At 57.0% G+C, this 24,686-nt stretch overlaps 4 protein-coding genes across 5 annotated transcripts; 2 read left to right on the plus strand and 2 right to left on the minus strand.

Annotated features, from left to right (window-relative positions):
• The first annotated feature begins 13 nt into the window (after window positions 1-13).
• LAMTOR4 (late endosomal/lysosomal adaptor, MAPK and MTOR activator 4) lies at window positions 14-1,427 on the plus strand. Its single transcript, XM_039324775.1, has 4 exons — window positions 14-169; window positions 243-335; window positions 422-539; window positions 640-1,427. The coding sequence occupies exons 1-4, from the start codon at window positions 167-169 to the stop codon at window positions 735-737; spliced, it is 312 nt and encodes a 103-aa protein (XP_039180709.1). The 5' UTR covers window positions 14-166; the 3' UTR covers window positions 738-1,427.
• Window positions 1,328-6,819, minus strand: TRAPPC14 (trafficking protein particle complex 14). Its single transcript, XM_039324756.1, has 11 exons — window positions 6,179-6,819; window positions 6,007-6,102; window positions 5,795-5,924; window positions 5,620-5,706; window positions 5,395-5,515; window positions 4,441-4,588; window positions 4,247-4,329; window positions 3,069-3,232; window positions 2,654-2,811; window positions 2,273-2,466; window positions 1,328-2,154 (listed from the first exon to the last, which is right to left on the minus strand). The coding sequence occupies exons 1-11, from the start codon at window positions 6,575-6,577 to the stop codon at window positions 2,001-2,003; spliced, it is 1,734 nt and encodes a 577-aa protein (XP_039180690.1). The 5' UTR covers window positions 6,578-6,819; the 3' UTR covers window positions 1,328-2,000.
• A 1,601-nt stretch (window positions 6,820-8,420) lies between these two features.
• GAL3ST4 (galactose-3-O-sulfotransferase 4) lies at window positions 8,421-14,644 on the minus strand. 2 transcript variants are annotated; one of them, XM_039324901.1, is made up of 5 exons: window positions 14,512-14,644; window positions 13,670-13,821; window positions 12,218-12,352; window positions 11,600-11,933; window positions 8,422-11,216 (listed from the first exon to the last, which is right to left on the minus strand). In XM_039324901.1, the coding sequence occupies exons 3-5, from the start codon at window positions 12,343-12,345 to the stop codon at window positions 10,362-10,364; spliced, it is 1,317 nt and encodes a 438-aa protein (XP_039180835.1). In that variant the 5' UTR covers window positions 12,346-12,352; window positions 13,670-13,821; window positions 14,512-14,644; the 3' UTR covers window positions 8,422-10,361. The 2 variants fall into 2 exon arrangements, with proteins under 2 accessions (XP_039180836.1, XP_039180835.1); XM_039324902.1 differs by lacking the exon at window positions 14,512-14,644 and having other exon boundaries at window positions 8,421-11,216; window positions 11,600-11,930; window positions 13,670-13,990.
• A 6,461-nt stretch (window positions 14,645-21,105) lies between these two features.
• On the plus strand, window positions 21,106-24,449 carry GPC2 (glypican 2). Its single transcript, XM_039324885.1, is given in 6 exon segments — window positions 21,106-21,259; window positions 21,787-21,945; window positions 22,498-22,614; window positions 22,617-22,706; window positions 22,709-22,786; window positions 23,859-24,449. Coding segments are annotated over 6 exon segments (1,014 nt in total). The 3' UTR covers window positions 24,275-24,449.
• Window positions 24,450-24,686: the final 237 nt, after the last annotated feature.

Consider the following 24,686-nt stretch of genomic DNA (forward strand, 5'->3'; position numbering starts at 1 on the left):
GACAGATCTCGCGCGAATCCCGGGCTGAGGCCTCTTCCGCCCAGACCTCCCACGTCGGAAGGAAGCGCCTGTGCGGACTCTCCAGAAGTCGACTTCTTCCGTTTCCGCAGAGCTCAGCGGGCCTGGCTCGGTTCCCGCCCGCGTCTGTTCGCGGCTCCGGCCGGGCATGGTGAGCGCCTCGGCGGGGGGGGGGAGGCGGAGGGGGAGGCCCCGCTGACCGAGCGCTGCTTCTTTCCCGACAGGCGGTGGCGGCGGCGGCGGCCCTCACGCAAGGCCTGGAGCGCATCCCGGACCAGACCGGCTACCTAGTCATCAGCGACGGCGCCGTCCTGGCGGTGAGGAACCTCCGGACGGCGGAGGGGCGGAGGGGGCGGCGGAGGGGCGGCGGGGGCGGCGGCCGCTGACCTCCCTCTCCCCGCAGTCGGCCGGCGACCTGGAGAACGACGAGCGCACGGCGGGCGCGATGGCGGAGCTGGTGAGCACGGCCTGCGCCTTCCGGCTGCCGCGGGGCCCGGAGCTGCCCTTCCGCCGCGTCTCCGGTGAGTGAGGGGGGGAGGAAGGGGGCGATGGGGGGAAGGGGCGCTGCTGGGGGGAGGGGCTCCGCTGACCGGCGCCGCCGCCTCCTCCTCCCTCCCGCAGTGGTCTTCGGGGAACACTCCCTGCTGGCGACCGTCTCCGGCCAGAAGCTCTTCGTGGTGAAGCGGCTCAACAGCGTCCCGGAGCCCGTGGTCGTCTGAGCAGGCCGAGGGTGGAGGGGCCCGATCCCCCCTCCCTCCGAAGCTCCCCCTCCCCGAGTCACGTGGAGGCAGGCTGGGCTCACCGGTCCCCTCCCCCTGCTTCCTCCCGACCCCCCAACAACAGCAGCAGCAGGAAGGAGAGGGAGGCAAACGCTCCCCCCCCCCAGTGGGTCTTCCCACCACCTGCCTTTCCTCCGTTTCATCGTTCCCGCAGCCGCACTTCCTAACCCGGGCCACCCCTTCCCTCTTCCTGGTCCCTATTGGGGCTGTGGCTCCAATCCGGCACAGATGCCTGGCGTGTTGTTGAAAGATGCCAAAGTATTTCGCTGTCTGATCATCCCAGCAAAGTGCTGCTTTGGCAGGAGTCAGCCTGTGGAAAAGCATGTGCCAGGCATTTGCTGTTCCAAAGAGGAGCAAAGCAAACCAGTTTACACAAAGTATGCTTGCTGTCTGCTTTGGACTGCCTGGAACTGGATCCAGCGGTGACTGTTAAATCTGACCATGCTTCGAGATCAGATGAATTCATTAGAAGTGGAAGAAGAAAGAAAGACCGTGCCAGATGACACCAAAGAGATCCACAAAGCATGTTATTTGCCGGCCAGCCAGTGCAGTTTATTTGTAAGCACATAGATACATACAGACCTGGAGTTGCTTCTGAGCAAATAAAAAATATAAATAACAAAAATTAAATAAAGTGCAATGGAAAGTGGCTTGGACCTGGGATGATGAGGTAGGGGGAGGCTAGAGCTCCCCCATCTAGGAATACAGCATACTGGGAAGCTTCCAGGTCATATCCCGTGGCCTAATCCAGGGCGAAAATGAAGAATCCATTTGGAAATGTCCCGCAGTTAAAAGTATCCTTCTACCAGCTGGGGCTGGAGTCACTTTGCCTTTTAATGGTGGGGTGGGTGTGGTGAAGCTGCTCCTTCCTCTAGGCTTTCAGACAGTTTCTCCCTCCCCCAGAGTGAAAATCTCCTTGCTGCTCAGCTGAAGGAAATGGAGAAGGGTGGGTGGGTGAGAGGGGCCTGGGTCCCTGGAAGGGTGAACTGGGGCACAGCCAGGAAAGGCTCTCAGCAAGGGCGCAGCTGAGTCCGGTCTGAGCAGACGGGGCTGGTTGGGCGAGGAGGGGGTTATCCTGTAAAGTTCAGGTGTCTGGAGCAGATCTTGTTCTGAGACTGGATGGCACATGCTGTGGGTTGGTTCCAAGGACAGGCTGAATGCAGCCAGCACTGCCCTTTCTGGGGAGGGGGTAGGACCCCTCTGTCATGTGATGGGCGCTAGCACCAGCACCTTGCACTCTCGTTTGGCAATTTTGTCAAGGGAAAGAGCAGCCTTGTCCGGGGGCAAGTAAAGAGGGCGGCCCACTGGGGAGCCTACAGGGGGAGTTATGGCCCGCCGCTCCATGACGCTTCCTGACCTGTTGGGAGGGGAGGAGAGATTGGCAGGGAGAAGCAAGAGACCATCCCTTTTCCTGCCAACTGATGTCTCCAGCCACCCCCTCCCCATCCCCCCCCAGCTTCCTCTGCAGCACCCACCTCAGAAGGTGTCCCCGTGCCGGCTGCTGGTGCGAGAAGCTCTGGGAGCGCCCGAGACTGGCCTGATGACGCCCCACGAGCTCCCGCACTGCTGGGCTCCCAGGGCTGCTTTTGCGGGAGACCGGCCGGGCCTCCGGAGGGGGGTTGGACACACTGGCTGTGAACTGGAGTTTCAGCTTCATGTGCTGGGACAGCTGCGGGGCAGGGGGAGGGGGAGAAGAGAGGACAGTCATCTTGGTTAGTGTGAGTGTCTGTGTGTATTCTGCTATGCAGTGCTGAAACTAGATGAAATCAAGTTAAATCATCCACAGTTGGCAGGAGGATCCTGCTTGTTGCCAACTAATCCATGCTTGTCTTTGTGCAGCATGTGCGGACACTTACCTCAAACAAGCCAGCACGCAGGGCCTGGAAGGTGACACAGAAGGTGCGGGCGCTGCCCTTGCGGGAGAATCCCAGGTTGTTGAGGGGGGTCTGGCACACAATGGAGTCTTGAGGGTCTGGTGTGGCACGGCATTCATCGCAGACATTTGGCTTCTTCCCTAGGGGGCCGGGAGGGGGGGAGAGCAAGGGTGGTTAAGAGAGGCCCAAAGACCTAGCGTGCTCCCAGACCCAACCAATGCTGGGGGAGGGGGGAAGAGGTCTATGCAGCTCCCAACCCCCCCCCACCACCACCAGGAGCTGCAAATCAGCCACACATGGAAGAAGAGCTGCTGCTCATCCCGTCTGCCTGGAGCAGAGCTGGCCATCCTACTGTCACAGTGGTCATCCTGCTCCCTCCGCCCCACCCCCCACTCACCTGCAGCAGCACTTTCTGGCGTCCAGACCAGGCGTACTGCCAGGAAGTCCTGCAAGTTATTGATGAGTGTGTACGTAACTACAAAGCGCCGGTGCAAGATAACTGGCGACTCACATTCTGCAGTCATCACAAACCTGGGACGAGCAAGGCGGATGCTGGGCAACCTAGGAGGAGAAGTGAGGGAGCAACGTGTGGCACGTTGACTGAGTTCTTATGTTCTTCAATGCGTGCACTTATTCTTCTGTCGGTTTGTCCGATGTATGTGGTGGGACAAGCGGTGCATGGGATTTCGTATACTCCTTGATTTTCTAACTCTGTTGGTAATTTACGACGGAAGCTCGGTATTTATTAAATTTTTTCTAGTATTGAATTTTTCCTGGTGCATATATATATATATGTATGTATGTATATAAACTCAGATATGATACAGATCTCTTCCCTCTACACATGGATGTACAGTATATATACGCTCTTGAGAGGTTGATATCTGCCAGCCTTTACATTATGCTTATGCTGACAGCTACACGATACGGTTCCATATAATGAACTCCTAAATAGGTTGTGCAGGTGAGGGCTTAACCACTGGGTGGGTTCAGCGGATGGGAAGCCGGCTCGGGTAAACCCCAGTGCGCGATGGTTAATGGGCTGCTGCCTGAACAGAGACCAGTCACAAGCAGCCTATCGTGAGCCCCCCCCCCCCACCTCTTCTCTCCCAGGTGTTTGCAAGGGGTGTAAGAGAAAGACTGCTGGGTGAGATTTGTCTTTTTGCTGATGACATAAAGGTGTGTAGTAGGGTTGATGTTCCTTGGGTATTCGTAACATGGAAAACAATTTGGCCCTGCTGGATAATTGATCAAAAATGTGGAGATGGCAGTTCGGTGTTTCTGAATGTAAGCTCATCCACTTGGGGAAAAAGAATCCTCTGGCAGTATTGGGGGTACAGTGTTGGACAGAACCACAGAAGGAAAGAATTTAGGGGTGCTTATAGCAAATGGCTGCAAAATGAGTAAACTGTGTGAAGGCAAACAAAATTCTGGGCTGCCCTAATCCCACCATGTAGGACTTTGGGGCTGTCTTGTCCTCCCGTGCCAGACAGGCCACGGGGCCCTCCTCCCCCCCTCCTGGGCAGTCTGGGGCTAGCTGCGTGTCCTGCCCGGCCTGAAAGAGGGGTCGCTCACCTGTAGTGCGTGTAGATGCTGCTTGTGAAGGGCAGCTTGAGGGTCGACCACTGCACCACCGCAATAAGAGGAACCTCCAGGCCCTGCAAGTGCCAGGGCAGAATGAGCAGCTGCCCCCTGCCTCCCGCTCTGCGCTGCAGGGGCCCAGGCAAGGAGGGAGTCCCAGAGCCCGGGGGGGGGAGGCGGAATCTCACCTCTTTGGTGCTGTCAGGGGGCTGCTCTGGCGCCTGCAGCTGGAAAAGGAAGTTCTGTTCCTCCAGCGCCCGGAGGGAGCAGGGCCAAGCGGAAGTGGCCGAGGGCACCTGGCAAAAGGAGGCCATGGAGACTTCGCCGGATTGGTGGCTGTGGGGAGGGAGAACAGAAGCAGCATAAGAAAAACCGGCCACCCAGCCCCCTCCTCACACACGTGCGCGCACACACGCTTTCCTGGCACACACCAATTGTATAGGCATCGGGAGGGGGGGAGTGGAGCACTGCCTCTGCCCACAGCCCACTGGGAGAAAAGAAGGATTCCATGCCAGGCTCTGCCATGCAAGAAGCCCCCTTCCGAGCTGCTGGGCATGCAGGTGGCACCCCTTGGGGTCGCCTTGGTGCCTGGCATCAGCCTTCCTTGAGGCAGCTTCTCCCTGTGCCCCTCTGGGGCAGCCCAAGGAGACCTCTGAAGGGCTCCAGCAACTTTCCGCCTCCCCCCCCCTCCCCACGGAGCAAGATCACCCGAGGTGCAAGGTGAGGGAGAAGTATATCTGTTTATTCCACCTTTATTGTTTTTAAAAACAAGGTGGCAAACATATCCAACCTACCTTCCTCCTCCTCCTCTTTTCCCCACAACAAAGCAAGCACCCTGTCCGCTGAGGGAGGGGGAGGGGCCCAAATTCTCCCAGCTGCTTTTCAGGCTCCAGAACTGCCCGCCTCCTCCTGGCTTCTCACCTGGTGCTTTAACCACTAGACAAACTGGCTGTGGCTCAGGCCCTGCTGTGGTTCATCCAAATGCCAGCCCTGGAACTGGCATTCAGGGAAGTTCAGTTCAGCCGTGGGGGGATTTGGGCTGTTCAAAAGCAAACAGCTCCGAGCATGTTTTGAGGAGCAGGGAATGTCGGTTAAAGGCTTCCCGTCCCCCCTCAGCCACCCCCTCCCCCCGGCCCCCTTACCAGATATCATCAACTAGCAAGACGGAGCCGTCTGGCATCATGGGAAGGTAGCTGGCATTGAAGTTGGGCAGGATCCGCACATCCCACACTGAGAGCTCATCCTGGGAGGCAGCGTTCAGAACTGGGAAGGGAGCCGAGGCAAAGCAGGGGAGGGGAGCGCATGAGGGAGGGCAGGCCTTCCGGACACCTGCAGAGGGACCCTCCCCTCCCTGCCAAGCAACACACCTTTGAGCACCGTCAAGTGCTTCCCGGACACGTTCAGCTGCTGGCACTTCAGCTCCGGCGGGGGCAGCACCGTCAGCATGGTGCTCACTGTGAACCAGAAGCAGAGACGGAGGCATCAGCTCCGCACTGCCGCGGCGGGAGCAAGCGCAGAAGGCGGACGGCGGGTCAGGCTCACCTTGCGCCTTGAAGGCGCCCTGCTCTTCGCGGAAGATCTGGGAAGGGGCCCGATCCTGCAAGATGCTGAGGTAGCCGCGCTCCCGGACCTCGCCTCTCTCTTGGTCGCGTCTCCAGACGGTCGCCACGATCTGCGGAAGAACAGGCATCATCCCTGGACAACCCGGCCTGGAGGACTCGGGTCGGGTCGGGGAGGGGAGGGCGGGGCCTTACTTTGGCTTTGACGGTGCTGGGGGGCAGCCTGTCCAGAGAAATGGTCAGCGGAAAGATGACTTCGTCGGTGGACACGATGGGCTCCTCGGGGGGGACCTGCACGAGGGAGCCGAGGGTCAGAACGCTGCTCGGGGCGCAGCGAGCCCCGCCGCCGCTCGGGTCCCGGACTTACGGCCACTGCAGTCGTTCCCGGGGTGCCATGGCCGTGGGTCAGGAGCGCCCGGCACTCCCGGAAGACGCTTCCGTTGGCGGCCGCCTCTCCGGCTGCAGCCGCGCCCTCCTCCGCTGCTTCACCAAGGAGGGCCTCGTCTCCAACGCCGCCGCCGCCGCCGGCCGGGCTGACGCTGGCCAGGGCCGAGAGCGAGCCTGCCACTTCCCCCCAGGGCGGCCGCGGAGCGCCGCCGGCTCCCGAGCGGCACCGCAGGACCAGCAGGAAGCGGACCGTCTCGCCCAGATAGAGATGGTTCCTCCGGGGCAAGGCCCGGTACCGGCCTGGCTCCCCCAGGAGCACCTCGCGGGCCGGGAAGGGCACAGCCGGGAAATACATGAAGTAGTCGCACTGGGACTCCATGCCGCCGGGCGGCGGGCGAGCTCCCAGCCGGGCCGCGAGAGGCGGCTGCTGCTCCTGCTCCTGCTGCTGCTGGCGGGGCGCGCGGCGGCGGGGCCGGGGCGGCACGGCATGGGCGGCTGGGGTCCCCCTGGTCGGGCTCCGGGCGGGCGGGTGCGGAAGGAGAGGCGCGCGAGGCGAGGCGAGGCGCGCGGGAGGCGGATCCGGGCCGGGGTCTCCGGGAGAGCAAGGCGGCGAGGGAGGCGGGAGGCGGGAGCAGCGCGGCGGGCGGGAGGGGCGATGAAGCCGTGGGCGTCTCCCTGCTGACTGCCCGCCCCTTCCTCGACGGCTGCGCGGTGCGGAGAGGCTGCGCGGCGGGAGCCTTCGGGGCGTTTCGCTGCTCCCCGCAGCCTCCGCAGCCGGGCCTCTTCCAGCGCGGAGCTGTCCCGAAAACGTCCTTTGCCCCGGAGCCCCTTTGGCTTGGGCGACGGACGGCTGGGAGGGAAGAGCGGAGGTGCCGGAGGCCCGAGGCTGACTTGCCGTGCCTCCCTTCCTGGGCCGAGGATTCGGGTACGGTAGTTGTGCTGTTATTAGTTTTTGCGTTAATAAATGTAGTTTTGCACATGTATTTTGCATTGTCTGTTAATGTGATTAAATAATCGTCCAAAATTTAATATGGCGGCCCTTAAAGGATTGTGAACCCGTTTGAATTTTCAGTATGGCCCAGCACAGCTCCCTAGCAGTTCCTCCTACGGTCTAGCAGTAAGTTCGGAATTAGAATAGAATAGAGCTGGAAGGGACCTTGGAGGTCTTCTAGTCCAGCCCCCTGCTCAAGCAGGAGAACCTATGCCATCTCAGACAAATTACAGTGCTGGTCATTAAGCATTTCATCACATGATCGTGCCCAGTTTTACAAACTTCTTTAAGCACTGTGGTCGTTAAGCAAAATCTATTACACCCAAAGAACGTTTTTTTGCCAGAAGTTGAAAGTAAACACTGAAAAAGAGCAAAATTTGCCAAAAATCGCAAATTATGGGACTGCGGGATGCTGCAAACGGTGGTAAATGTGGAGTTGGTTACCAAGCGCCCAGACTGCCGTCATGCGGCTGCGGGGCCAGGTGACCATCGGAACTCCAGAACCAACATGCAGGTACCTCTTTGCAGGTCTGTCGGAACACTAAGGGAGGGCAACTTGCAACAGTTGTTGATTTTGAGCTTTTTACTTTCTCAATGTCTCTAGATAGATTCTGTAGTCCTCTGGATGGGGCAAGGAAGGCTGTTTCCTATTCTCATAACAACCTTTCAGATACATTTAAACCATGTTGTGCCATCTTCCCCCCTCCCAGTCCCTTCCTCATCTTTGCAGCTCTCCAGCTGCTCCGTGGCCGGGAGGGCTTTGGAAGTTAACCATCTCAGGAGACAGGCCTGTGGCTCTCACCTCACCTCACACCACACCACACCCCTGGGGCCAGGAGTTGCTACGTGAGAGTTGAATTTTTCTTCTTCGCCATTATCACCCTGGCCAGATTCATAGTAAATTGTTCAAGTTGTGAGAGAACACCCCGCCATCCTGTGTGCAAGTAAGAGGAGGACCTGGCCCGTGCATTTCCTTCCTCAGGAAGAAGGGGTGTGGGGGGGGGTGGCATTGAGGAAGCACCATCCAGCCCTGACCTGAAGTAGTGCCACGCAGCTGGACAAGAGGGAGGCCAGGCTGAAGGTGACCAGTCCTGCCACCAATGGGTCGCTTCTCTGGCCATTGGCATTTCTCAAAAGCAGAAATGTCCCTCTCTGGAGAGCAGAAACTTGACTTCTAAGGATAAAAGGTGCATTAAGAACACAAAACAAGTAAGGCTCAGACTACCCCAATCAATGTGTTTTTTTACACTGATATTCTCCTTTTTGAAAATGAACACAGTAATTGTATAATGGGAAGAAAATCTAAATAGTGTCACTGCCGAAAATGCTGGAAAGAGCTATGGTAATTTGAGAGCTCCACAATGCGAATGCTGATTGAACCAGAGGGGGCAAGGCCGGCCTGGCTTTTGGCCTGACCTGGCTATTGGGGCCCATAAAGAACAAAGGTGCAGATCTGAACTATTGTAGCTACAGAGGCGGTGAGCCTGAGGTTCTCGATCTCTCTGGGTGGCCTGAAGACGGTCCAAGTTCCAGCCCCAGGCCTGCCTCCCTCTCCAGCACGAAGACCAGGATAGCACTGTGCTTCTGCGGGTGTCTCCAGCTGGGGAGTTGGGCGCACTCTTCTCCGCGAGGGTCAGGCAGGCCCAGCTCATCAGTGCTCAGACTTACTTTGCGTGCCGTGGCCGGGTAGTCCTGAGGCTGCTGTGGGTGGTGGGTGAGGGCGAGAGTCGGCCCTGGCACCTAGGAAGAGTCCGGAGGTGGGAGCTTCTGAGGCGTCACACAGCCACCACTCTGCCAAGGATTACTGGGAACACCCATGGCTTGCTTCCCAGGGTGTGTGGGATGACATCTGTTTCTCCACCCAGCCCTTTTGCATAGTTCAGCCCCGCTCTTAAGGGGCTTTTCTTTTCACTGAGTGGCAGCCAGAGGAGCAGCAGCGGAGGAGGAGGAGGAGGAGGAGGAGGAGGAGGAGGAGCAGCGTATGCAAGAGACAGCTGGGCTATGGGCCTCCTGGGAGGGGGAGGGGCAGGGAAGGCCCTGGGCTTTTCCTTGAGGCTCTTTTGCGCAGGCTAGAAAGAGAAACAGCCCTGCGGTAGATAGAACAAAGCCTGTCTAATCCCCGCACCCTGGACTAGCCCCGATGCCCCAGCAGGATTAAGCCCATCAGCAGCTCATCCCACTCGCTGGTTTCTGGCCCTGGCTTCTCTCCTTCGGGCTGTCCAGGCTGAGGGCAGAGCTGGGCTAAAGCTAAAGAAGCCAGTTGGAAAGTCTCTTCTCAGGACCCCTTTTATTCGTTGTAATTTATTATTCCTTACGTAAACTCCCTGTAAATTAAACCCTTCCGATTGGGTCATATAACTCTGAATGATTAATTATTGAAACAATTATTGTTTCCTCATCTTCCTTCCCATCCTGGGTTGGTTGTGCATCTTGCTGGCTTCCTCATCCGCTTCAGGGCAGCTTCATTCTCTCCCGGCGTTTGCCAGCAACGTCTCCACAGATCCTCGGGTTTGGGGCCCAGCTCCAACCCTTGGCACAGGGTCCCCAAATGCGAGCCGTCCGCATGGCCCCGGAGCCTCTCTGCCTGGGAAGTCTCTAGTGCAGCCTCCTTCCCCCATGCAGAGAAAGACGTGGGGAGAAGAGCCAGGAAGCCCCACGGCGGCTCCAGCTTCCCTGGTACAAGCCCCGCTGCATCTGGGGCGAGACAGTGGCAGGAGAGGGAGGCACTCCGTGGCCAGACAGCAGGAGCACTTTGGTGAGACAGCCCAGGGGTTGTTTGCACCCCAGCCCCTCCCACCCACCCCCCAAGAATGCTGGTCCTCCAGGCTTTGGAGGATGCCTTGTTAGGGTGGGAGGGGGGGAAACACTGAGCTGAGGGGGGAGGGGGCGTGTTCACGCTCTCCCTGGCCCAGTTATGGGAAATCCAATCATGGAAGCTCCTCTCCTGTCAATCAGCGGGTGTGCCCGGAGTCAGAGAGGGCACGTTGCTCTGTTGGTTTCCCCAAGTCTTAAGCAACCCCAAGGCATTTAAAGAACCGACAGCCTTTTGCCTCTCTAAACACGGGAGTCTCTTCGTTCCGCCGGCGTTGCACATCCCTGCAGCTCTCCTGGGGCCCCTCTGCCCGTGGCATCCTGCGTGGACGGGGGTGTCCGGCAGAGCACGGGGGCCGTTTCAGTTGGATGGCTGCTGCCAAGAGCCGTTGTGAGCTGCTTCCCCCCATCCCTGTCTGAGATCGCCCCCCTTGTAGGGGTGGGGAAACTGCTTGGCATCCAGGAGGTCCTTGTACTGCAGCTCAGGAGTGACCAGCTGCTGACACACGGTCTGCAGGCCGGATGCCAAGCTGGGTTGTAGGGCATAGCCCAAGATTGGCACCTGCCCAAACTGGAAGGGGCGGATGCGCTCATCGGCAATGTGGCCTGGCTCCAGTGGCCCCCCTCCTTGTAAACAACGCCGCATAAGCTCTGCCCGCTGCTTTCGGAGAATGACCACTTCCCCAGCCATGCGGGCGGTGCCAAAGTGTTTCACACGTGCCCAGAAAGTGCGATTGAAATGAGTGTAGAGATGCCAGTCCAGGTGGTTCCAAGCGCGGAGCCGAGCTACGTCAGCGGCCCCTAGCTGGTGAACAGCCTCTGGGTTGCGCAGGTTGTGCTGGAAAGCCACCACGTCCTTAAAGCTCCAGCAGAGGGCGTCGCGCAGCAGGACCAGCGACTCATCCATGTATTCCGTCAGCAGCACAAGGTGGAAAATGCGATCCAGTCCCAGCAGGGCAGCGTGGATTGGGGCTAAGCCGGGGCTTGTTGGCGGATCAAGGCCAAAGTCAAACCAAAGCAGGTTGCGGGCATAGTGGCTGCCACGCTCACCAGGCCGGTAGAAGTTCTGTGGAGAAGCCAGGAACTCTGGCAGTGAGCGAGCCCGGCGGAAGGCAGGAACCACACCCCGGTAATAGGAGAAAGCTGATTCAGCCAAGGAAGCCGGATCCCGCACTATGGAGAAATAGAAACTGTCTGTGGGCATCACCTTCTGGACCTGGAGGGGAACAGGGGGAAGTTAGTGCTAATGCCCACCACAGCTGGTGCCCACGGAAAAGATGGCCTGTCTCCTTGGTGGAAGTTGGAGCCCAGGCCATCAGCTAAGGAAGAAGCGTCCCTTCCTAGGCAGCCCTTTCCGCCTGCTCCACCCCTTCCCGTGCCAATTCCCACTCTGGAGGAGCCACAGCTAGCAGCATCTTGGGAGATGTGATGCCTCATGACCCCAGCCAGAAGTGGGGCTCGCTCCCGGCTGCTTGCAGCAGGTCACAAAAGCCCCCTAGAGGCAGAGCCTTAAGCACTCTCTGCCTGTGCCCCCCTCCCCTCCTTCCCACATCCCTCCTCCTGAATCCAGCCTGGCTCTTTCTGACTCCTCCCACCCACCTCAGGCAAGTTGAAGCGCATGTGGTGGCAAAGGATGTCGAATGGGGCCCCTGAGGGGCGCCACCCTTTCACGTGCCGCGCCTGGAAAAGCCTGGGATAGCTGAACTGGTAGCCGGCCGGCAGGGCAAAACGCAGCGATCTGGTGTCCCCAAAGCGGTGCAGGATGTTGATGAGGGTACTGCTGGCGGTCTTGTGGGTCTTCAGGAAGACCAGGTGTTGCCGTGGCTGGCAGGAGAGGAGGTGGCTGACGGGCTCTTCCTCCCGCACCCCCAGAGGTTCTGCTGAGGAGACTGGAGTGCGTGTGGGGGAGAGCAGCGGAGGTGAGGACACCCTGCTGGGAGAGTTTGGAAAAGGATGAAGCAGCTGAGCAGTCTCGGCCAGAGGGTGAAAGGGGATTCCCCTCTGGGGGTCTCCCACCCAACTAGGCCTGATCCTGCAGGGGCAGAATATGATCCTGGGTTGACCCCCTTCCTGAGGTCTCCCAGCTCACCTTCTGCCCTGTCACCTCCCGCCCACTCAACCTAGCAAGCTCTGTGCACCCAGCCCCCCCTCCGCTGCCTGGCCCAGTTGGGCCTCCGGCCATGGCTGAACTGGAGGGAGGGGGGGAGGCGTTATTACCTCTTCGGAAGGGAGATGCCCAGGAGCTGAACAGTGAAGCCAATGGTGGTGCAGACGGCCAGCGCGACCCAAAGCAAAGGCAGCCGATAGCAGCAGCAATAACGCTGCCACCTGGAAAGGCTCCCCATCCTTCACCTTGAGGGGCGGGAGGCAGAGAGACAGCAGTGGTGGAAGACCCTCTGTGCTTGGCAGACCCCGTCCCTGGGCCCTCAGTGAGAGCCCTACCAAGGCTTTGCACATGCCCTCCTCCTCCTTCACCCCCAGGTGCCTGCACACGGAGCCTCGCCTGCAGGGGAGGAAGTTCCATGGCTGCCTTTTGGACCTGTCCCCATCTTGCAGGGGTCACCTGGGCTGAGGCCAGGTGCTGGGAGAAAGCACCCAACCAGTTCAGATCCTCCTGGCCTGGCCTGGCCTTCTGATCCCCTGCCTGGAACTCCCCACCCCCACTGCCCGAGCACAGCCCAAGGCCTGATTCTCCAGGTGACCTGACCAGAGAAAAGACAGAGGGGCACTCCCAGATTTTGGGGGGAGGAGGAAGCAGTGGGGAATGCCTGCCTCACCAGGGGCAAGTGGCATGATCCCTAAGGGGTACTTGGAGGAGTATTTCGCCCCCCCCCCCGCAGCAAAGCCAAACTGCTGAATGGATGGGAGGTGTCTCCAAGCCCTCTGTGTCCATCCCCCCCCCTCCATTATTCATCCCCAAAACAACAGCAGGGGGAACAGAGGGCTGAGACTCACGGCCCTTGGGCGAGGGCAACGTGGCGCTCTGCCTAGGTCCTGGCGAGCTGCATTCCTGGCCTTCTTTTCCAAGGGGCAGGATGGGACACGGGGCAGAAGTGGACAGGTGGCAGTACCTTCCCGCAACTGGAACAAAGCAGAACTCCGACTGCTCTGCCCCCGTCACTGGGCAGCGACATTTTCAGGCAAGAGCAAGAGAGCGGAAAGCAGCCAAGCCTGGAATTTGTCGGAATGTAGCCCCCAGGTTTTTAATTGGTGGGGTATAGGTGAGGGCGGGGAAGGCTTACAGTTGTGCAGACTTCTCAGCCGCCTACAGCTTGCCCAAGCAACAGGGGTCCCCGCTTGGCAACCCCACCGCACCAGGGGCCCCTCTCCGAACGCGAGACCGACTTGCCTCCCGGCGGAGCTCACCCCCCCCCCGCACCTAAAGAGCCTCCTGCTGCGCGATTAACCCCGGAGCAGGGGCAGGCTCTATTCTCCATAGGTCCGTTCCGGGGCCCCGCCCGCCCCCTCCCCCGCATCCGTCGGACTACTGCCTGCCTGCCTGCCGGCCGTACGCTACCGGACTCCAGCAGGGATGAGGCCGACTTGGCACCCAGGCTGGGCGTCTGCACCCACCAGCCGCCAAACTCAGCCCCGCTCTGGACCCAGCGCCTCCAGAGAACGTGCAGAGCGCCTCTCTGGAGCAGCCTCAGCCAGCCCATCTCCGCACACCTTGTGGAAGGTCTTCGCGGCAGGCTGTCCCACCGACTCGGAAGGTCCCCAGCGCGCGCCCGACCACAAGCCGCTCCGAATTGGGGGGAGGGGTGTCTCCGCCTCGGCCCCTCCGCCCGCAGATCCTTCGGCGTCTCCAAACTTTTCCGCGTCTGCCTTACCGAGAAAGAGTCGGAGATCTAAGCCCGATCCCTGCCCTCCCCACGGCTGCCCAGTTCGCTCACTCGGGGAAGGGCGAGGGAACGGGTGCGATCAGCGCCACGGCGCCGACAACGAGAGTAATCCAGAGCGGGGGGGGGGCGCTTCCGCCGCCGGCTCTCCTCGACCCCCTCCTCCCCTCCCCCCTCCTGGCGTTCTCCCTCCGCCCCTTTTCTGTCTCAAACTTTTTTGGTCACTCGCGCTTTCTGCCCGCCCCCGCGGCTGTCCGTGGGCCTCCCGCTCCCCAATCACATTTGCCCCGCCCAGCGTGCTTTCTCTTTGTCCCCCGCTCCGTAACACGCCCCCCCCCGGCCTAAAGTACAGGCGGCAGGACGGGCGAAGCATCCATCCATCCGTCTGTCCGTCCGTCCGTCCGGCTCGGCCCTTGGACTCGGAACGTGCGCCAGTCGCTTCAGGCGCGTCCGTAATTCCCTTCTTCCCAGAAGCAGGGCCCTGCTCACTCTCCTTCCCTGATCCGCTGCCCCCTCCCATGAGCCTCCTGTGAGCCCTCCGTGGGGTGGAATAAAGCCGGCATTTTGCTCCGCGCAAGGAGCCGGTTCTATGCCTCGCCTGTTTCAAGAGCGACAGTGGCCTCTGGAAACGGCCGCTGTGGGTCTAGAGCGTGTCTGGAAGGCTGAACTCACGTTCTGCCGGCCCCACTGATTTTTTTTCCTCCGAAAAATTGTCTCATCTCCTTTTCTGCTCCCATCAAGCAGCAGAGATTTGTAGGCACTCCCTGCTTACGCCTTTTCTGGATCTTCACAATCCTTAAGGAGATAAATAAGTACACCCTGTGCGTCTACCTCCCTTGGGGATAATTGACCTGGGGCATGGTTCAGGGGAGCCACCTTAGAGTGGCAGTGGAAGGATCTGGAGTGGGTGATGTTGCCTATTTGGTACCCCAAAACCACCATCCCAGCAGCGACAGCCATGCCCCCGCAGCTGGTCAGGGTGAGTGACAGGATGGGGGTCTTCCTCTGCGGCTTACATTTGTCTTCTGAGAGCCCTTTTGTCTGAATGCAACCAGCAAGCAGCAGGCGATGAGAGGAGGGCTCCAGGATCCCTGGAGGGGCTGGGGTAGGGAGGGGGTTGGGCTCGGCCTCCCACTATTAGTACTCACCTGACCAGCTTCTCTGCTCAAAGCTGGAAAACCCTCAAGAGCCGTTGCACACCAGGGCCAAGCAGAGACAATGGGGAAGTAGCTCGGCCCTATGCCACCTAGGGCTTTATGATCACCACAGGGCTTCGTAGGGGAGAACCCACACTTTGTACTGGTAGCCAGTGCCACTTCCAGGGCAGTAGTGGGCATAATGGGTGAAATGAAAAACGCTGCCCCTGCAGCTGCGTTCTGACTAGGCCTCGAGGCATCCCCTGTGGAGCACAGGACAGCAATCCCAACGGGAGGTGAGCAGGTCAGTGGGAGCCAGGCTTCCTGCTGCTGGGATAAGCAGAACTGGTGCACAAAGCCCCCACCCCACCCCTTCACAGCTCTTCAAGCAGGCGCTAGGAATGCATACCGTCCCTGACTGGAGAAGTGCCACACCAGGCAAACTTAAATATGGAGAATGTAAAGAAATGGGGAGGGGGGGAAGTATTTTCAGGGCTGAACTGAAGCTTGTTGTACAAGCACTGGAAAAGGATCTTGCTGGCATTTGTTGGTTGCCCAGGTGGAGCTGTACAACCAGGCAGGCATATGGAGGGTACCTCCCCTGCCCACAGAGGACCTAGCCAAGCAGCTTCATGTAGCTGTTGAGTAGGAGTGGAAAGAAAGTCGAGCCCTGAGGCAAAGCGGGGGGGGGGGGCTCTGATCAAGCTCTTCTCCCCCACCAGTGCTGATGGGAGAGAAGAACTCTAATGGAGCTCCTCCCATCCCCAGGTGGTCCAGAGGGATATCACAGTTGATGGGGTTGAAGGCCACTGAGAAACCGGAGTGTCAGGATGGATGAAGCCCCCCCATACACACACACACTCCCAAGTCTGCCAGAAGGTCATCCACAAGAGAGATCAAAGCCATCTTGGCATGTTATCCCAGCCTAAAACCCAGAACAGAACCAGAAAATCCACTTCTTCCAGAGTCTTCTGGAGCTGTAGGTGAACTATTTTGTCAACAGATTTCCCTAAAAAAGAGAGGTGGGAGATTGGAAGAAAATTGTCCAGATCTATTGTGTCTTCCTCTGTGGAAATGAGGTTCTTTAGCACCTACATGGCTACTTTGACATCTTCACTTGTAAAAATCTGAAAGTTATTGCTCATTTCTGCATTGTTCTTCAACACCTGGAGGACTTTGCATTGTGTTCCTCTAAGAAACGGAGCAGAATGTTGAATTAAAGAAATTGGGAGACATTCACTGGGTATATCACACTGCCTTAGTTCACTTGTTGAACTAACACTTTCAGCATTTTTATTGCTTCTGAATATAGTCAGCAATGGATTAAATTCTGCAGTAAGTGTGGATTTTAAGCCAAATAATATACGTTTGGCATTTTGTTTGAATCTTTCCTAAAGAAAGGTTTTTTAAAGTGATATCAGACTAATTGCAGAATAGGGAGTTGGGTGAGGCTCCTGCCTGTTTCATTATTATGGCGTCAGAAAGATTCATTTTGGAGAACCTAGGTTTAGGATGAAAGCAGTAATCACGGCCCCTCTGTTTCTCCCCCCCCCCATGCTGAACCGCAGAGCAGCTGACCCCTGCCAGCCCTAGCCCCCTTTGGGCTGCGGGGGGCAGGTCAGGGCCTGTGGGAGCTGCAGACTCCTGAGCTAGCATTTTAACTCACTCTGCTGAGGGAGGGGAACATGTCTTCTGCTGCTCCAGGAAGGGCAGACTCCTTTGCTTGGATTCAGGCAGAGCCGCCTATTCTCTGGGCTGACCCAGACTCTGCAAGAGCTGAGGAACTTCCCCCCAGCAGGTGAGGCTTCCGCACTGCAGTCTGTCTGGATCCTTCCTGTGCCAGCGGAACAGCTGTCCAGTGCTTTGCCCCTCTCTGGCCGCATCCCTGGCGTGGAGACCTGTGCTCTGTATGTGCCAGGAAGTGGCATCCTGATGGCACAGAGCTCCTTCAGTGGATTTGGAGGGTGGGGGGAGGAGGATGCAGAAGTGCCAGGGCTCAGGGGCAACCTGAGGATAGTGCCAGCGTGGCGCTCCAAGGAGCAGACTGTGTTTGCTCAACTTGCCACACAGGCGTGCGATTGCCGATGTCCACGGGCAGAGAGGGAAACCAGGGCTAGCCTTAGCTGCCAAGGCTTTGGCAAGATCCTTTTTTCCAAGGGGAAATTGAGGCAGCTGGCCCTCTCAGTGTCTGGCAAGTTCAATCTCCTTTGCCAGGGGTAACTGGGGGAGAGGAATTTTGCAAGACCAGCCAACAAGAGTATAGTGGCCTTCAGGGCTCTGTGGTGGGAAAGGAAAACGGGAAGGGAAATGTGAGGATCCAGACGGTTGGTCATACGGATGGCCTGGTCAACCTCCTCTGCTGCTGCAGGTGGGTGGGGGGTTGCCGTGAATGTGCCTCAATCCCAGCCAAGTTTTGAGGTTTGGGATCTCCCCTTCTGCCAGTGGCCTGTCAGCTTTGCAGCCTCTGCCCTTTGGGACAGCTGGAGAAGGGAAGGCTCCAGAGCCGCTACCCTGCGTTGGTCTCCCCTAAAGAGATCCAGGAGACCCCTGGGCCCGGAATGGCACCCCTTCACTCTGCTGATTTTCTGGGCAAATGTTAAAATTATGCTCCGATGTAGCCTCCCTAACGTATATGCAACCTATAGAATGAACCCATGAAGAGGGCACCCGGTCTTGTCTCACCCCTCTGGTGATCTGTTTTGTTTTTTTCCACTTCTGTTATGGCTTATCTAGCCATTGGATGAGGCCAATGAGATGTTCTGGGATTCCCATTTTTCCAAGTATATTCCACAGCTTGATATGGTTTACAGAATGAAAGACCTTCCTTTAATCAATACCTATTGATTAATTTTTAGTAGTCTTTGATTCTCCCAATTATCCAGTGTGCATCAGCAACAATTTCTTTTGTTTCGTGACCTTTTCTAAAATCAGCTTGAACAACGAGGATTTATTTCTCTTTCCAAACAGGGCTTTAATCTGCAGTGGATGATTTTAAACATTGTTTTTCTAGCCTGGGAAATTAAGGCTATTGTATAATGATTTGCTAAGTCTCCTTTCTGATATGTAGACTGACTTCTTCCAATCTGATGGCCTCTGTGGTCGTTCTCTTTTCCTGATCCTCTTTCTCTTGCTTGCTATATTTCTGTAGATACGCCATCGATTCCCTTAGCCTTCTCAGCTGATCATGAGCCTGGAAGGCTCGTTTCACGTCACCTTCTGGTATTAGAGGTTCTTGGAAATAGGAAATATATTTTAAAGTACCTCAGGATTACCTCAGAATTCCAGCACACCCCTTCCATCTTTGTTTGATCTTCTTTCTTTGGATCAGTCCTCATCTGTCCCCTGAGGCCTTTAGCGTACCAGATTCAAGCCTTCTTTTTTTTTTACTTGTTTTTCCATATCTGTTTACATCTTTGCTATCTTTATGTTGTTGTTGTTGTTGTTGTTATACTGTTTTGCAATTCTTCTAACAGCTTCAGAAATTCTTTAAGCTCCTTCCTGAAGTTTTTTTGTTTGTCTGTTCTGATCGTGGCAATTTCTGCTTTTTGTTCAGAGGTCTAGTCTGTTTTCTTCTGTTTCTTAGTCTTCGGCAGCCTCTTCGCAAGTGTCCTGAACAATAGGGTCCCATTCCAGGGCTCCTCTGGTGGCCTGTCAGGGATAACACGGATATAAAAGGAGAAAAAGAATGACATGGCCACAGGTGTGCCCTACAGACCACCCAAACAAACAAAGGAAATAGTTGAGCATTTTGCTAACCGGTTAACTAAGGTATGTAGGAAGTACACCACATTAGCTATGGGGGGGGGGATTTTAATTACCCTGACAACAACTGGGAGACAAACTCTGCACCTAGTGGGTGATCAAACAGGGACCCGATGAACTTCTCTCCCAAAGGTAGAGAAGGGAGCTGGGGGGCCAGTTCCTCTGGACTTAATTCTCACTAACAGCGGAAGGCATTGAAGTTACAGGAACCTTGGGGGTGGCAAGAATATCAATGTATAGTCCAATTCTGCAAAGATGAAGTCAGGAAAGCTAAGGATCAGAATGAGCTATGGCTTGCAACAAATGTCAAAAATAACAAAAAAAAAAGGCTTCTTTCAACATATAAAAAACAAGAAAAAAATCAAGGAAACAACTGGTCCACCTATCACAAAGGATGGCAAAGAGGCAGCAAGGAGACAGCGGAACCGTCTCTAATCCATTCTTTGCCCCCGTCTTTACACACTGCAGTGACGTCCGTCTTTGCTTGGCTGGGCTGGGGTGGCCGGGGTGAGCCAGGGCCGTGGTGGCGGGGGTTGGCCACTCGCAGTCTCCGGGGCAGCCCCGTGGGCTTGAACTGGGCCCATCGCATGCCACATCCGGTCCTTGGGCCTTGTGTTCGACACGTCTGCTTTAGAAGATAGGCTCCAGATCCAGAAGGATCCTGACAGACTTGATCACTGGGTCCTACCCAACAAAACACAATTCAGTGGTGAGAAAAGTGAGGTTTTACTTTTTACATAGGGTAGAAAAACCAGTGGATGAAACAGATTATGAAATGGATTATCTACCTTGCTGTGTGCTTGAAAATGTGTGCTCTGTTTGGCTTGCTTTTTGTACACTCAGCACACTTTAAATTATAGTCTCCTTAGCAATGGTTTTGTGCTAAACAGAGAATTTGCTCAGTCAGGCGCACTAACCAGTCTGTCTCCATGGTTTTCTGGTGGCTTCTACAGAACTTGGTATTTCAGTAGCTGTTAATGTCATTACAAGAGTACGGAATTCTGTGGGACAAAGAGCAATATTAAAAATATGTGAGAGCCAGAATCTGAGAACAAAACATTAAATTTAACACACCACATTTCTTGAAGACATAGCATCTACCTGGAGACACACAGACACCCCGCCCCCGAGCTGCCAGCAGGCATCTCCCAGGCTACCTGGGATGCCTCAAGCCCTGAAACGGTCTTCCATGGTCTGCAACCCGATGGGCCAGGTTCCACCTTCACCTTATGGTCTGGGGTGGGCAGGAAGCCAGAGGGCTTAAAGGAGGGTCCCTTCCCCTCTGTCTCTGTACAGGCCCCTGAGCAAGTATCCAGCTATCCCCCTCACCCCCCAACCCCCACCCCTGTTAGGAGATAAGGTGGGGGCATCCTGTGTCAAAGAGCCCGTAGGAAAAACGTTGAAGCTACAATGGACAGAGTGTAGTTGAAACCAAGAATTTGTGCCACATAGAGATTTGTTTACTTCTTCTTTAATTGCAGTATTAATTACGGCAAGGCCTTAGGATCTAGTTTCCAAGGCCGGGCCTTTTTCCAGGGAAGACAGCAGGGCCTCTCCTTCCAGCCTGTCCAGAAAACCCACGGGATCCAGCCTAGAGGTGCTGCCCCCTACTGCCTGGAGAGGGTTGGTGCTGCCAGCGCTGTCCCAGGGCTTTCCTTTGGATGCAGAACAGTCACAGGTCTGCTAGGACCAACCCGGTTGTCCACCCTAAGCCCCCCCCCCCACTACTCCCTGGCTGACATTGAGGATCCTAATCCTGGCCAGAGCTACCCGTGGCCTTGCCCTGGCTTCTTTAGCCAGGAAGCCTTGATGTCTTTCTAACCATGGAAGAGGGAAGAGAGAAAGTTTCCTCAGCAGCCAGACAAGACCCATCCAATCACTATGTGGCTGCTGAGAAAAAAGTGACAGCCATATCCTTCCCTGCACCTCTTTGCCCCTCGTGAGTATTCCTTCCACCAGCCACTCAGCCACTCACCGTCCATCCATTGCGTCTGCAATTTGATCTCCCCTCCTCCCCTCCATCTGGGCCAGGGGTCTTCAAACTCGGCCCTTTTATGATTCATCAACTTCAACTCCCAGAATTCCTCAGCCCGGCAGAGGAGCAGAGGACGCTGGGCCGCTCCCCATTCCGCTCCCATTGTCTGATGCCCGGCCAGGAGAGCAGACGGGCGGCACTAGGGCCCGGCGGGCCTCACCGCGGATTGGCTCCTATTGTCTCGCACAGCCGCTCCGCTCAGCGTGGGGAAACTCGCCCGTTTCTCGCGGCGCCCGGTCCTTCTCAGGGACCGGCCGTGGCAGAGCGGTGCGCGCCCTGATTCGCGCCAAGGGCCTCCTCTTCCCTCGGCCTTTGCGCCTCTCACCTCGCGGGATGGGGACGCCGCTGCTCCTCTCGGCTCTGGGCGCGCTTCTTTGTTCCGCCGCTGCTGGAGAAGCTCGCGGAGCGCGGAGCTGAGCGGAGACCCGGCAGGCGCTGGCGAGCCGCGGCTTCTCACTCGCTTCGGTCCCGCCCACCCTCATCTCGGGTAAGGGCGCTCGGCCGGAAAACCTCTCGGAAGGCGGCGCGATCAAAGTTTCCTGGGCGTCCCTGACCGATATCCCGGGGTGTGTGTGGGGGGGGGGGGCGAGCAGCGGCGATATGAGCTCCGGGAGACTCAGCCCGTCCGGCTCCCGGAACGGCAGGTGCGCCTTGCGAGTCTTTGGCGAAGGGAAATCCTGTCTAACCGCGTCGCGGCTATTGCTCGGCTCGGACGGACTCTGGCCTGGGGCGTGAAGAAACTCCTGGGAGGGACGTCTCTGTCCTCTCTTGGGCCGGTTGCCTTCCCTCGACCGTCCGCCCTCCCCCCCCCCAACTGAAGGGTCCCGGGAAGAGGAAGCGAATGCGATCGCGCGCCCGGCTGGTGGGGGAAGAGGGGAAAGTTGTTGCCCAGTGTCGAGACGGAGGGAGGGCAAGGCGCTTCCATTGCGCCCACCCTGGTTTGCTTCACCCAGAGGCTAATCCACCTCCGAGGGGTGACAGATCGGCGTGGCCCTTCCCCTTTCATTCCTGCAGGAGAGCACCTTCGCATCTGCCCCCAGGACTACACCTGCTGCGCCAGCGAGACGGAGGAGCGGCTCAGCGAGCAAGGGCAGGCAGATCTCCGGGCGCCGTTGGGGGAGCCGGGCGCCTTCCTGATCCACACCCTGAGCTCTCGCCAGCGCCGCTTTCAGGGTGAGCGAGGGGAAGGACCCCCCCACTGGCCCCTCTCTCTGCTTCTGTCTCTCACTTGCTCACCTCCCCGCCAATAGAGCGTGGACTAATTGGGTTGGGCGGGACCCTGAACCCCCTGCTCAAGCAGGAGACCCTGTTCCATTCCGGACAAATGGCTGTCCAGCCTCTCTCCCTGAAAACCTCCAGTGATGGAGCACCCAGTTTCCTGAGATAAGCCTTTCCATGGATTGTTCCCACTGTCAGGAAATTTCTCCTTACTTCTAGGTTAGATCTCTCTTTAATCTCTCTTTTACTTCTTGACCTGCCTTCAGGTGCTTTGGAAACTAAGGCAGCCCATCGCTCCCTTCTCCTCACATGCAAGCCATGAGGCCACCTGGGGCCGCTTCCCCACCTGACCCCACCCCAGAATTCCCCACCGCTTGCTTGCCAGCCCCTGCCGCGAGTGTGGGGAAGGAGGAGGCAGCCGCCCGGCCCTCTCTTTTTATCGACTTTCGAGTTTTCTAGGGCTCTGCTTAATCTTGCTCTCCTCGGTGTTTGTTCTCCCGCTTCCAGACTTTTTCCAGGAGTTTCTTGCTGGAGCTGAGCGGTCCCTCCAGGCCATGCTTGCCCGTTCCTATGGGCGCCTTTATATGCAGCATGCCCGCCTCTTCCAGGGATTATTTGTGGAGTTGCACGTCACCTTAAGGGGTCTCGGCCCGGCCTAGATGAGGCCCTGAGCGATTTCTGGTCTCAGCTCTTGGAGCGAATGCTGCCTCTGCTTAACCCCCAGAAGGGTATCTGGAGTGTGTGGGGCACCAGGTGGAAAGCCTCCATGCCTTTGGAGACAGCCCCCACCAGCTCGGGTGCAGGTGAGCCCTGCTCCCACCAGAACAGCCCTTCAGGCCGCAGAGGCTCCCTATCTGCTTTGGCTTGAAGCAGACCCGTTGGCAGCAGGGTGGGAAGGGGGAGCAGGCACTGTCCCACTCACAGCGGCCTGGCAAGGAGGGCCTTGGCCAGAGAGAGCCAAAAGGGGAAGGAGTTGGTGTGCCCCTTTCCCTCTTTGCCCTAGTGCACAGTCAGCCCCACATTCTGCCTCACCACGCGATGTCCCGGTCCATACGTTAAGCTCTGTGAAGCATTCCTTCAGGCGCTAAAGTGCCCGGCACCGGAAATTACCATAGGAGTCGTGAGCAGCCTCCTGCTCTCTGAGCTAGCCGGCCTCTGCCACATCCATGCCTTCCCCAGAGTTGACCCTCTCGCCCCACCAGGTATCCCTAGATCCTTTCAAAACAATCCCTTGCCAACGAAACAGAGGGGCATGTCTTCGTAGGGATCTCTAGGACCGCTTGATTCTATCACTCCTCCCAACAACTTTCCTTTTGGGTCCCTGGTTGGTCTTCTAATCATGCGCTGGTCCAGCTCAAAGCTTTGTTGTGGCAATTATCCACTATCGCTATTGCTATACCCCTAATGCCAAAAGAGACAAAAAGCAAATGTACCCCCCATCCCCCCCAAACCTGAAGTGTTTCCCCTGCCCACCCTGGGGCACACGTGTGCAACGAAGTATTGACTTTATGATATATTCAAGTTAGAGTGCAGCTGCAGTGGTGGCCAAAAGTGTGTGCACCTTTTTAAAATGTCAATATTTCTGCATAAACATGACCTAAAATGTCATCGGTTTTCCACAGGTCCTAAAACTAGATAAAAAGAACCCATTTGTTTGATGGGCACTCTTTATTTCATTTTAGGACCTGTGTGTAAAACTGATCCTTTTTTAGATCATATTTCTAAGGAAAGGTTGGCAGTTCAAAAGGGTGCACAAAACTTGCAGAAGGCACCTCCGTCAGAAGCCTAACCTCGCTAGACCCAGCCCCCTCGGCTCGCACCGTGTGGGCGGGCACGGCTCCTCTGACGCTGGGTGCCGGTTCCTGTTCCTCCCCAGGGGTCTCGGGCTTTCCTCGCTGCTCGGGTCTTTGTTCAGGGCCTGGCCACTGGGCGGGACATCGTTGCCCAGGCAGTTAAGGTGAGTGCTTGTGCAGGTATGAACCTCCCTTTAGGTGGGGCCAATGCTGGAGAGCCTCAGGAGAGAAGGAAGACTGGCAGCTTCTCCAAATCTTCTTCTCTGGGGCTGCCTTCTTTGCAAAGAAGACAGCCCCAGAGCTGTCCTTGCAGCTGGGGTGTCCAAGACCTTCCTGTCTTATTTCTCACCTTCCTGGTTGCCCGCAATGAGGTTCCCTTGTGGCCCTGTTACCTGCAGTCCCATCTAGGAGCCATCCAGTCCCTAAATCCTCTGACTCATCTCATCTCCCTCCCCCTTCAAGCAAACCCAGATGTTTTTATTCAAGTATAGTTTTGTTTGTCCTGTCCTGCTATTTCTTTAAGGAGATCGTACATATGTAGGTTTGTATTTAGGTTTGATGTTTCTAAACTATATTTCTTAGAGATTACCCTGTTCTTCCAGGGTCCCGTCACACAGTCCGGTTAGCTGTGCAGACAAGGCCCTTTCCTACGGGCCTAATGCTTTCCTTTCTGGCCGGGGTGGGGCTGGGGCTGGGGAGGGTGTTAGTCAGAAAGGAGTTCCAGGGCCATCTTAGCAGCAGAATCCAAAACGGAAAGGAGGGTATGAGACAGGTCAGCGGGTAGCATTGCAGCAAGCGGGAGGCAGATGAAGCCCAGGGTGGTTCCGATATCATTTTCGGTCCTATCGAGTCGGCACTGTTTTTCCAAGCAGAGGGCCAACTTCGGTAGCTCTGTTGCATTTG

Source organism: Crotalus tigris, unplaced genomic scaffold (assembly GCF_016545835.1).
Source record: "Crotalus tigris isolate CLP2741 ecotype Arizona unplaced genomic scaffold, ASM1654583v1 scf7180000024309.744930, whole genome shotgun sequence".
In the NCBI taxonomy this organism is placed as follows: domain Eukaryota; kingdom Metazoa; phylum Chordata; class Lepidosauria; order Squamata; family Viperidae; genus Crotalus; species Crotalus tigris.